This window comes from Polyodon spathula, chromosome 8, assembly GCF_017654505.1.
Source record: "Polyodon spathula isolate WHYD16114869_AA chromosome 8, ASM1765450v1, whole genome shotgun sequence".
NCBI lineage: Eukaryota > Metazoa > Chordata > Actinopteri > Acipenseriformes > Polyodontidae > Polyodon > Polyodon spathula.
The window spans coordinates 18431824-18445009 of NC_054541.1; the positions used below are offsets into that span (position 1 = coordinate 18431824).

Below are 13186 nucleotides of genomic sequence, written 5' to 3' on the forward strand. Positions count from 1 at the left end.
TTTTGTATAAATATATTATTTTATATGTTAATAAGTTGCGTTTTTTTAAAGATGAAAATGAACAATAATGTATAAAATTGAGAAACCAACAACTTGAGTGCTCGAGAAACCTTCTATTGCATTACCTACATATTTGGTGTTTCCCTCCTTTCTTAAAATAGGAGTTATTTAAAGACTGGAGTAAACGTTGTGAAAATATGGCCAGTGATCTTGTGCAGTTTGGGTGAGAGGTCTGAAAAGCAAAGCTGATGAGCTAGAAATGAGACACCCTACACACAACGTATTAACTTATTACAAATCACACAAAATGAAGATTGCACTCAGGAACTTATTAAACATAAACAGTGTTTTTTTAGAATTCTGTCATATTTCTATGCATGGGATGACATCTATACATAAGGTAAGATGTACTGAAAATCTGACAGTGATTGGTTGATTTCTCATAAGTGATTTATAATGTCTTTTAGAAAAGTGAGCATGTGTGTAAGATCCCTGCAGATGACAGTGAGAGAAAGAAGCAGCTGCCAGACAGGGAGGCAGAACAAAACAAGCTGGCCTACAGTGTGACTGAGGTGCCCCCCTGGTACCTCTGCATCATCCTTGGGACTCAGGTGCGATACTGTCTGCTAGTCTGCACGCAATTGGGAAGAAAAAATCACGGGAAAACTATTTGAGCACTGAAAAAGAAAAAGAAATAATAAATACACTAACAAAATAATTCCAGTAAATCTTACCTAATTTGTATTGCCATCACTTTGTTTGTCTCACATTTTTCTATGTGAATTATTTTGGTAGCTCTGTGCACTTTATAGAGTATAAATCTATGGAGGCTATGATGAGGATGTATACAGTAACTCACTGGTAAGACTACATTGAGAATACTGTGTTCAGTTCTGGTCACCACAGTCCCAAAAGGACATTGAGGCATTGGAAAGAGTCCAACAAAGAGCAACCAGACTGACCCCAGGGGTTTAAAGAATGAGCTATGAAGATAAGGAACAGAGCAAAGAGGAATTAAGGATGATTGATGTCTTTAAAATCTTAAAAGGAGCTGACACAGTTGGTGATTAAGACTAAGAGAGCATAGAAGACAATTTTTTAAAGTGGGATGTGTTACATAGTCATGTTGTTGATACCAAAATCACTGTGATCCTTTAAACCTGACTTGACATTGTTTGGAGATCAACCAGCTACTAAACTGGACAGGCACTGATGGGCCGAATAGCCCCCCTTTCATTGTCAATTTTCTTATGTTCTTTATTTTTGTGTTTTTTTCAGCACTATTTGACAGCATTTGGGGGGATCATTGCCATTCCCCTGATTTTGTCGAAGGAGTTGTGTCTGGAGCATGACACCCTCACCCAGAGCCACCTGATCAGCACCATCTTCTTTGTGTCAGGGCTCTGCACTCTGCTCCAGGTCACATTCGGGGTGAGGTAAGGTGGTGGGGCTTTAATGAAAGATTGAACCTTTTCACTGCCAGTGTAACAGGTACATTTGTGTGATGCACTACTGTTATGGATTCTGTTCCCTGTCGATGAGGTGAACTCTATTACCATGAATGCAGAGGAGCTTTTGCGTAACGGTTTAGATGCTTGATTACGGTATGTGTGGTCACCGGTTTTGCACCCAGACTCTGCCCTGTTACACCAAGCTAAACAGAATTCTACACGTCAGTCTTGTAACCACCAGAAGACAGGTGTGCAACCAGCTACAGTTCAGTTTCTGTTCTAATAGGTTGTTTGTTTAGCATTATTTAGAGAAATTAGTATTTTTGCGTTAGAGAGAAGCTAACTCTGTTATAGACCCCTTTGGATATGGTTTCATTCCAGCTGGCACCCAGCTGTTCTGCATTAGTAGTTAATAGATACTTAGATGTCACTGCACTTGTGAGACAACTTTCTCATTTAAATGGTTTGCATTTATTTCAAGATGAGCTGATTTATATATTCAGGGATCATTTTCGTCTTCAAGTGTGTTATTGCTAGGAGGGGGCAATGTAACCAATTCCCTGATAAGATATTGGACAGGTGATAATCAGCATATACAACTGAAAACACATCATCATACATAGTAATGGAATATATGGATTAACAATGTGCAGGAAAAGCATGTGTTACTGGGTAGCTAGCTACAATATGTGAGGCTCAAAATAAGGCAACAGTGCAATTAATTGATTAAAATTGAGACTTGCAAAATAAAATTCATGGGGATCAATAACAAATTGATAGTTTCAATCTCTAGGGTTTGGATGTGTATTTATTACTGGGCTTGAACAGGAGGCCACACAGTACCAAGGCAAACATGACATGCTGTATAAAGGTAACTATCTATCCCATCAAGCACCTCATCTTACACGCAGGGTTGAGTAGTATTCCTGGGCAGTGCCCCCCACCTCACTAACTAATGCCCCTTTTTAACCAACAACCACTAGGTGATGTGGGACTATAGTTTCTGCCCCCCTCTGCAACTGTGACAGCCACAAAGAAATGAAATGGGTGTATACAAAACTGTATACAAAATCATAGTTTCAGCAGGGAAAGCAGTCAGATGCACAACCCTAGTAATCACATCACAAATGCAGTTTTTTTCAGTGACTGAGATTAGTTAGTAAGCTTAAACAGTAGTACATGATAGCGAGCATACATAACATGATGTTAAAAATACAAACAAAATGAAATGCTAGACAATGTACATGGTATAACTATTCCTTTAATCTAAACAATAACTCGGACAAACTTTTTTTTTTTTACTTGTTGACAGTCTTGGCATTTCATCTGAAACCCTGTTTAAGTACTGTGTTGGCAACCTTGACACTGACAACTCCAATCACTGTGAAGATGCACAAGAGCTTCAAATGTCGTTTGAATTGCTCTTGTACATTTGTATGATGTTTGCAATCATTCTGAGAGGTTGTTCCAATATTATTATCATTTCCCTTCAATAGTACCTGGCTTTGAGCTTGTCTGGAGTATGGTGCTCGTGAATGTCTGCAGTTTCGGGATAAATGTCTCTAGTTCTGCTATCAGTGTCTGAGAGACAAGGACCCCATTCATAAAACACTAATTGCATACGCATAACCCCTTTAGCAGTGCATCATGTGACAGTAATCTACTTCATTCTTGACAGTTCTGTGAATGTGTGTACTATGAGTAAGAATAAAACACCAATACAATATTTAACAAGAATAACAAGAATAATCTTCAAATTGTAAAGAACCTTTCACAGTCATTGCATAACTATTCACTTAAAGAAACATCTGAAAAGCCATTCGAAATAGAACACAAGATAAACGTAGCTGTTAAGAAGTCTGGGGAAAAATACTTCCAACAAAAAAAGAAAGTCTCGTTAAAAAACCTCCATTGAACTAGAGTCCTAAGAGAGTCGCAAAGAGTTCCAATCTCACAGCACAGAAGCTGAAAGTCCTGCTTGTTTAGTTATATGGGGACCATGTGCAACACAAATAGAACAACGCATGGTTTCAGGGATTCCTAAGATAAAGCCTTCTATGGATGACCATGTCAATACCATGGTAAAATACAGGTAGGTCACCATGACTTATTTATAACATGTTGGTAACATTAACATTCAGGCTGCAGTGAATTCTAAGAAAATAATTTCACCATACAGTTCTGTCACAAACACCAGGGCAGTAGTTTTTCCGGTTTCAAACAGTGTTTTCTGTTGACTGGGCAGTGGAATATGCCACAGGACTGAGATATCACACTAATCTTAACTAATGTATCCTTCTGCTTGTTTAGATCACTCTCATTTTCTGTTAGTCATCAAATCACATTTTAAAACTGATCCCTATGGCCTAAAAAGGTCTCAAACATGTATTTTCTCTTCAACTGGTACACCAGAGTATCACTTCAACGTGTCACACTTGAAGAAGTGTTTGAGATCCCATAGGGTTACTTTTTAAAAAGCCACAAAAATGTGATGACTGAAACAGAATATGATACAACATGCACCTAAACAAGGGGAAGAATACATTAATTAACTGTATTATTTCAGACCCATACCAAGTTGCTCTTTAAATGTGAGATTCATAACTTTGGGGGTCTACTGTACTCGCAACATACTGTGTGTTTGCATCAACATACCAATGTAATAAATGATAAAACTACAGGAAAAACATGCTCACTACACACACAGGCAATGCTGTGTGGCTCATACTGTTGTTCATAGTTGCATGACATTTCACAAGCCCTGTTAGGAAACTATTGTCCGTAGCCCATGTGCATGTTGTCAGCTTTAGCATCCTGTTTGAGTTTTTGAATACATTCAGTAACAATGCTCTATATAGTGCTGTATATAGTTTGTCACTGTGGCTTTAACAAGGAGTATAATAGTATAATGAGATTAGACTGGCATTTACATCCTATTAGCCTGGAATCCAGTCCACTTTAACCCAAATTCCTCACAAATAACAACTCTGTCTTCACTGGTGACCTGGGCTTAAAACCCTGAGTCAGTTAGACTTGAAATCCAATCACACTGTTTGTCGGCTAAAAAGGAAGTTTCAGAAAGCCACTGCGATACAGAAACTGTTGTTGCTCACAAAATAACCCCATAAACCTTACCTGTTGTGTACTTCCATTAGCTATATATGCTTCAATTGCAAAATTTTGAAAGAAACACGTTAGACATTTGTTATCTGGTCCTACATTAAGTTAAAAGAAGTTATCAGTTTGCTTGCCTTAATTTCGCAATGTCTTTCACTTCCTAAGTCATTTCCCTTCAGCAGTGACTTCTGGAAGTGTTGCTCTCAAGGCTGGCTAGCGAAGAGAATAGCTGAGTGAGTCAATACAGGAAAACAAGTTGCCTCAAACACAGGATTTTAAGTAAAATGCTAAACCATAATCTCCACCCAAGCTAAGGCTTTCACAGTTTCACCAAGAGCACAAGCACTGGCTGCTCTTGAGCTGGACTGACCTGAGAAGCTGTCCCCCAGCTCCTCCTTTAAATATGTAGTCAAGCTAAACTGGAAATTAATTAACCATTTCAGCTTGACCACATATTCACATGTTTTTAGGTTCCCCTCCCATAGGTCAGACAAACCAGTCCAGCCGCATTATATCAAGGGTCAAAGCATGTTACTGGCTGTAAAGCTTTTTTTTTAACCAAGTGTATTACCAGATATAATGCTTCAAAATAAAATAAAAAATTCATGTGGTGTTGTTTTTTTTTCAGAATTGAACATTTGAGTTGGTATGACTAAGGCATGTAACCTTAAGGTAATTTTAAAACAAACTGGAGAGCATTATGCAGGACTGGTTGTGTAATTATCCCCTGCAGCAGGGAGAGGGGTGCACATGCCATGGGAAGCATATTTTTACTTGTGATTCACTTAACCAAGTAGTATGGAGAAATCATCATTAAGAGATATCTCAAATTACATTTTAAGATATCTTGAAATATTTAGAGATATCTCATCTGTAAATCATTTGCAGATATTTTAAAATGAATTTGAGATATCTGTAAATTAGGGGTCTCCAACACTGGTCCTGGTGACCTACTGTGGCTGTTGGTTTTTGTTTCAACCAATCTCTGTTACATAATTGAACCAATAATATGGCTTAATTAATCAAAATTAACAGGAGTTCAGGATCTTTAGCCACTGAACACCTATAAAACCTGCTGGATATGGGCTCTCCAGGACCAGGGTTGGAGACCCCTGCTGTAATTAAACCATTTTATAGAGATCATATTTTCACTTTGAGATATCTAAAAATGAAATAGAGATATCTCAGATTGATTTACAGATATCTTTAGTGTTTTGCTAGCATGGTACCAAACTGTAATTTAGAGATATCTACAAATAAAGTCCTGTTCATTTAGAGACTCTACATTATTTAAAGATTTCTCAAACCGACTTCCTGTTCATTTAGAGATATCTGTAAATCATTTTAAGATATTTCGAAATGAACAGGAAGTCATTTCAAGTTATCTAAATGACGTCCTTTGAAAATGTTTTGAATGAACTTTGTCAGTTTAGAGATATCTATACATGAACAAGAAGTTATTTCGAGACATCTAAAATGATTTTAAGAGATATATCTAAATTAACAGGAAGTCATTTCGAGATATCTCTAAATGAACAGGAAGTAATTTCAAGATATCTTAAAATGATTTAGAGATATCTGTACATTAATTTGAGATATATCTATTTGGCTTGCCACATATGTTCGCATAAGGGTATCAGAATTACATGACTTCAATGTCAAGGCCTTTGGGACACATTCTCAAATATTTATATAATGCTGCGATTAGGAAATCCGTATCTCATAATGATCTCATAAGAGGTAGAGAGATCTTAAATTTCTGTTACAAAATTTGATAGTTGGGAATCATAGAATACATGTGTAACAAAGGAGAAGATGCGTTTATTTATTGTACTATACAGAAACCAAAAATTCACATGAGCACAATATGGCTGCCGTGTTTACTGATCAGAGTGAATCAAAATATAAGGGAAGGTTAAGTTAGGAACTGTTAATGTTAATTTACTTACACTTGTACAGAGACTCTTAATTACCCTTTTGAAAGTTTAGCAAAGTAAATTAGCATTGTAATTTTGCAGTTTTCTAAAGCTTTTCCCATGGTTATATAATGCATTTACCATAGTTTACTATTTTTTTTTAGTTTTTAATATGCTTTACAATACTTAGCTATGCTTTACTACACTTTGCTATGTTAAACTGTTATATGTGTATAGTGCTTGCCAGAGTACAACTACATCAACCGTACTGTAAGTTCATTAAAACAAACTTGGCACTGGAATAAAAACAGTGTTACATTGTGACCAACTGTAACATGCTTTTTAAAATCTATTTTGAAAATGCTTTACCAGACTTCTCTGGGCTTTACAGTACTTACTATGCTTTACCATGTTTTCACTGTGCTTTATTACACTTTGCTATGCTTACTATTGTCAACTTTTATAAGGGTACTGATATATTGTATAGTGTATATGTTATACACAGTAGTTTTTGGGGAATTTTTCATAACTTTTATCTATGTTGTATATTGAATAAAATTTAAATCCCAATAACTTATACAATAAACATGTACAAAATGACATTAGAATAAAGACAATATCTATAGGGTGTTTTATTCTGAAAAGTTGTTAATGATAATTAATTAACTCTCTCTCACCTCAATGTCAATGGTGATCCAGACTGTTGCAGCTAATCATTCTCATCCAATCCAATGCACTCTGCCCCCGAGGTTACCGATCCTCCAAGGCGGGACCTTCACCTTCCTGGCCCCCTCCCTCGCCTTGCTGTCAATGCCTCAGTGGAAGTGCCCAGCCTGGGCTCAAAATGCCAACCTTGTCAACACCAGCTCTCCTGAGTACATTGAAGTGTGGCAGTCCAGGATTCGAGAGGTGAGTTCTGGGTTCCAGACATTTTCAGGAATATAAAGTGCACCCTGTGTATAACGAACATGACTAAGCAGCCTTGGGGGTTTTAGCCCTTGCTTAACGCACACCTCTTGCCTAAGTTCCATGGACAACCACAATACTGTATCACAGGGGTACTCAATTACATTCTCTGGTGGGCCAGATAAGGCAATGTCCAAACCTTGGGGGGTCACAGGGTGCTCAAGATGTGAGTACTGGTGGGGGGTTGTTTAAATGGTCATGAAAAGCTCACTATAGAATCATACTTTACATACAGTAACAGAACTTTGCAACACTACACTTGCACCAACCAACTAATACATGTCAGAAATAATTGCTTGCAATGATACAATGTCTGATCGCCATTTAATAATACAAATAGAAAGCATCTCTATTTTTTACTGATATTTTTCTGACAAACGACATCATGCAAACAAATAGTTATACAAATCCCACTCTAATGCTATTAAAACAGCATGTTACTCAGTTTAATTTTATTAAAACTTGAAAATGTTCTGAAAATGACTGTGCAACAAGCATTCAAGTTAACTAATGAAAGCACATCAATTAGTTATTGGTTTATTTATGTTGTATAAGCATTTTATTAAGCGCATGACTAAAAGTGCAGCACACTGTCTAAATAAGTATGTTCAACTCCAATGTGTTTAAAAGTAAATGAAAAGCTTCTAAATTAAATACATAGCATGACAGTAAACAGAAAGAAAATAAACTTAAGTGCATATCCAACGTGCTGTCTTTGAGAGCCGTGTTGTAGGTACATTTCTTACTGTTGCCAAACAGGTTTTTTTGAGCCCAAATAAAAGATCTTTGACAGGCTCGATTTCTTCTGCTAATTTCCTGTGCCTGAACACTTACTGGTGGCTGCATTGCTATTTTTTCCAAAAAATACTTAGTTTATCATATGAAAAATAGTTTTTCATGTATATCTATAATAAAGCCAAACTGTTTCTCATTTTAAAACACATAGCAGCTCCTCTCAACTTCCCAAGTCTTTCTATAATAAACTGGAGACAGAAATCTGGTGTTATGTAAGATTAAAAAAAAAACATGCTCTGACACCAGGTCAAACGTAATAGGGTAATCGTATAACTTAATACAATACCTAAGCTAAAGTATATTGCTAATGTATTTAAATTAAATGAATGCTAAAACTACTTTTACTTTCATTTTACAATTCCCAGCTAAATCTAGCAAAATTAAACAATTTCCAGTACTATTTATCCTAACACTATATGCAACTATATGGAAACTATGTGTAGTACTCCAGAATAGGTTACGAAGGCTTTATTTTGCTCCACTGAATTAACTATAAAGCATAGGATGTCAAAACTTAAAATCATACACTTTTTCATGTGTGTATTTAGGCAGAAACCTTTTATCATTTAATGCCCTCGACTAACCTCAAATGAAAAGGCCCTTCTGTCTGCGTAAAGATTATTAAGACAGAAAGGACTAAACACTAAAACTGTAATTATAAAATGGATTTTAAAATGCTTCATGTTGATTGGTCCATCAGAGTTCCAAGCAGTTACAATATCCAGTACAATGTCACAATTAGGAACTACTTAGGAATAAGGCAAATCACCGCACATGTGCTAACCACATATCACCGTGCCAACAAAATCATAGAAAACACCAGTCAAAATACCTGCTGTCATGGAAGGTACTAAAGACATCAAGGTGTCTTCCAGTTTATATTAATTTGCATTACGAATCAGTTTCCTAGTTTAAACAAGACACTGTTCTGGTATTTTATTTGTAGTACATACCAGTCATTTTCTGTAAGTTCGGTCAGATCCAGTTGTCAGATATTTTCCTCCTTTTAGTTGGTATCAGCCATCGTTTTGTTAAACTGACTTCATAAATTTTTAACTGTGGGTACTTTTATATTTTTCGACAGTACTTACTTTGTTTCACACAAAGTCTTAAAGGGGAACTGTAATGCAAATGAATATATAACCATTTCAATTGAAAACATGTTAACTAGAGCTTTTGAAGCATTTTCAGCCTCTCCTTGAGCAGTATATCGTATAAAAAACCATTAAAATAAATTAACATTGAATGTATTGGAGCTCACTTCTGTCGCGCTTTGTGTGACGTCCTGTCGTTGACTCGCTCTCTATATATATATCTCATCAATTATTTTACAGTGTGTCCTGGTTTTGAGCTTTGAAAATCTGGTCATCCTATACAGAACCCACCAGATTAGTCTGCAGATTAGTCGGCCATTTTGACACCTTAATGAAACGTTATGCTATCATGTTTTATAAATAAAGGATTGGTAATACTTATTAGAATAGCCATATTCCGTATATGATCTGCTCGAACATACCAGTGATGAATGTTTCACTGACTGCTGGGCTGTCAGTTCTCGCAGGTAACAAGAGTAAAGTTAATGCTTGATTTCGTTTGAAAATAAAAAAAGCTTTGTATTGACTCAAGAGTTCAGACAATGACCTTTATGATATAGAACCAGATCAATAAAACTTTTATTTTCTTTTATCAGGAAGTTACAATGTGACTAAACGATTTGGCAACAATTTAAAACCATTGTAATTGACTGCACATCAAGTAATAATGAATATACTTGATGTATCGCTTGTGATCCTTGATTACAGAAAAGGGTATGGGACACATTTCAGCAGTGCAAAAGACAATTGACTTTATTATGAAATTGACTGGGGAAACTGAATTACATAATGCAAGGCTGTGTAATCAGGAAGGCAAGAAACTCTAAATACACCTGCAAAAAAGATAATTTGATCAACAAGAGGATCCCCTACAACCATCAAGTCAAGCAGAATGAACGATGAAGGAGGTAACTCCAACACTGTCATGTCATCCTTCATTTAGCCACAGTTACCAAATGTATTCAAGCAAGGTACATTTAACCCTACCTCTCTTTGCAGTCTGTGCTATTGAGTATATTTAACCCTACCTCTCTTTGCAGTCTGTGCTATTGAGTATATTTAACCCTACCTCTCTTTGCAGTCTGTGCTATTGAGTATATTTAACCCTACCTCTCTTTGCAGTCTGTGCTATTGAGTATATTTAACCCTACCTCTCTTTGCAGTCTGTGCTATTGGGTATATTTAACTCTACCTCTCTTTGCAGTCTGTGCTATTGGGTATATTTAACTCTACCTCTCTTTGCAGTCTGTGCTATTGAGTATATTTAACCCTACCTCTCTTTGCAGTCTGTGCTATTGAGTATATTTAACCCTACCTCTCTTTGCAGTGTGTGCTATTGAGTATATTTAACTCTACCTCTCTTTGCAGTCTGTGCTATTGAGTATATTTAACCCTACCTCTCTTTGCAGTCTGTGCTATTGAGTATATTTAACCCTACCTCTCTTTGCAGTGTGTGCTATTGAGTATATTTAACTCTACCTCTCTTTGCAGTCTGTGCTATTGAGTATATTTAACCCTACCTCTCTTTGCAGTCTGTGCTATTGAGTATATTTAACCCTACCTCTCTTTGCAGTCTGTGCTATTGAGTATATTTAACCCTACCTCTCTTTGCAGTGTGTGCTATTGAGTATATTTAACTCTACCTCTCTTTGCAGTGTGTGCTATTGAGTATATTTAACCCTACCTCTCTTTGCAGTGTGTGCTATTGAGTATATTTAACCCTACCTCTCTTTGCAGTGTGTGCTATTGAGTATATTTAACCCTACCTCTCTTTGCAGTCTGTGCTATTGAGTATATTTAACCCTACCTCTCTTTGCAGTCTGTGCTATTGACTGCACCCCAGCCTCCACCTTATTTTAACTCCAGCCACATTCCCACTGGCTTTTATCAGGATGGAGATTTAACCCTGTCCACGCCAGCTATATTTTATGAGACCGGCTTTTTGACGGTCTCAAATTATAAATAGAGCTTGGTTCCCATCCGTTCGCACACACACTGCAGTCGTAATACAACTACTAATAACAACAACAACAACAATACAAATAATATAAATGAACATACATATATATCCTAGCAAGTTCTTTGCACATGGGTGCTCCAGACTCAACAGGTATCTTGGGATTATATGGATATGTACCAGCTTGACAACCAGTGTTGTGGAGTAACTTATTACATGTAATGCACTACTGTAATCTGATTACCTTTCTTATTAATTTCTCATTAACAGGTAAAAAAATGTGGAAATGGATTACATTGTATGTGAAAAGTTACTTTTCAATACATTAAAGAAAGGACTACAGCGAATGTATAACAGGGAAGTCAGGAAGTGCTTCAACAGTGCAAGTCAAGTCTTACGTGACACGTGCACATGCTTTTCATATCATCATTCAAGCAAATAGCATCAGAGGAGGGAACAAATGGGTTCGATAGCTTGATCTTCAAAGAATATTTCGAGCTGCAGCCTGGCAGTGTAACTTTTTCAAAATAAGTTACTGTAACTAGTTACAATTCAAGTAACTTGCAACTGTAATATATTAAATTTTAAAAGTAACTTACCCCAACACTGTTGACAACACCTTGCCTGTTCTTTGCTTCTGCTCCCTGCTCTGCAGCTCCAGGGATCCATCATGGTCGCATCCTGTTTCCAGATCTTTGTGGGATTCTCTGGTCTCATTGGTCTCTTTATGAAGTTTATTGGGCCTCTCACGATCGCGCCGACTATTTCCCTCATCGGATTGTCCCTGTTTGACTCATCGGGGAACGATGCGGGCAAACACTGGGGGATCTCCGCCTTGTGAGTTAATATTGAAACCAGAATTTAATATTGAATGTAAGGTGCCAAGGGCAACAACACACATTTAAAAGGGATTAATGGCCACTTTATTAGTGCTAGTACACTGACAGTAAGGTCAAGAAATGAAGAAAAACTAGTGGGTAAACTACACTGACCTTTTATTGCGTATAAAATGAAACATACCTGAAGGGTTTGTATTAGTATTAGTCAGGCTTGTAATGACCTTTTAATAGATTTTTTGAAATTACAACAGTTTTTTAAATGAATATTAATATTTATTACTTTTCTGTGTCTGCTACTACCCTATTTTCTGGTAATATTCTCAGTTATTTGTAATTAAGCGTTGCAAGGTGCAACATAGTTTTAACTGCATAATGAAAAAAAAAAACAGAGCTATCACTCCACAACTGGTGGAGTAAGAACAAAGGTAACTGTGAGAATACACACTATTACATTATGAAAATAGAGGTTTCCCTCAAAGAAAGGGTTCTCTCACAATGGTAAAAACGTTTAGATGTATGAGATGACATTAATCTCTTGAAGTGAAGAGCAATTTCATTACTGTATTTCTTTTTCTTTACAGGACTGTCAGTATCATTGTGTTGTGCTCGCAGTACCTCCGACATATTCCTGTACCAATGCCTGCTTACAACAAAACTAAGAAGTTTCATTCTACCAAGATTTATGTCTTTCAGATTCTACCGGTACGTACTTTGCAAGAACAGGAAAACATGCAAATCAATCATTCCAGTAAATCTTATCATATATGTACTGTATACCATCACTCTGTAGGTTTCATATATACAGTATAAAACGTACATGCATTATGGTAAATGTGTTAGAAAAAACTGCTAGAATGTTTTCTGGTGACTCCTTGCTGCACTTTCGCATCCTTGAATTCTACTTCAAGAGAACACACGAAGAGACATTGAGAATACACACTGGGAAAAGCAACGATTGGTTACTGTTTTAAATGCAAGACTTCTGAAATGTTTTTTAGATTCTTCTTGAATGGAAGGAGAGAAAATATATATTTTGAGTTACGCTTAATAG

General features: G+C 36.5%; 1 protein-coding gene across 1 annotated transcript in view; it reads left to right on the top strand.

The window, feature by feature from the left end:
• Positions 1–13186, top strand: part of LOC121320217 (solute carrier family 23 member 1-like) — a 29995-nt gene that overhangs the window by 6915 nt on the left and 9894 nt on the right. The window contains exons 2-6 of the mRNA XM_041258469.1: positions 468–611; positions 1279–1436; positions 7234–7393; positions 11952–12133; positions 12717–12837. Coding sequence (XP_041114403.1) covers positions 468–611; positions 1279–1436; positions 7234–7393; positions 11952–12133; positions 12717–12837 — 765 coding nt within the window. The remainder of the gene's footprint in view (positions 1–467; positions 612–1278; positions 1437–7233; positions 7394–11951; positions 12134–12716; positions 12838–13186) is intronic.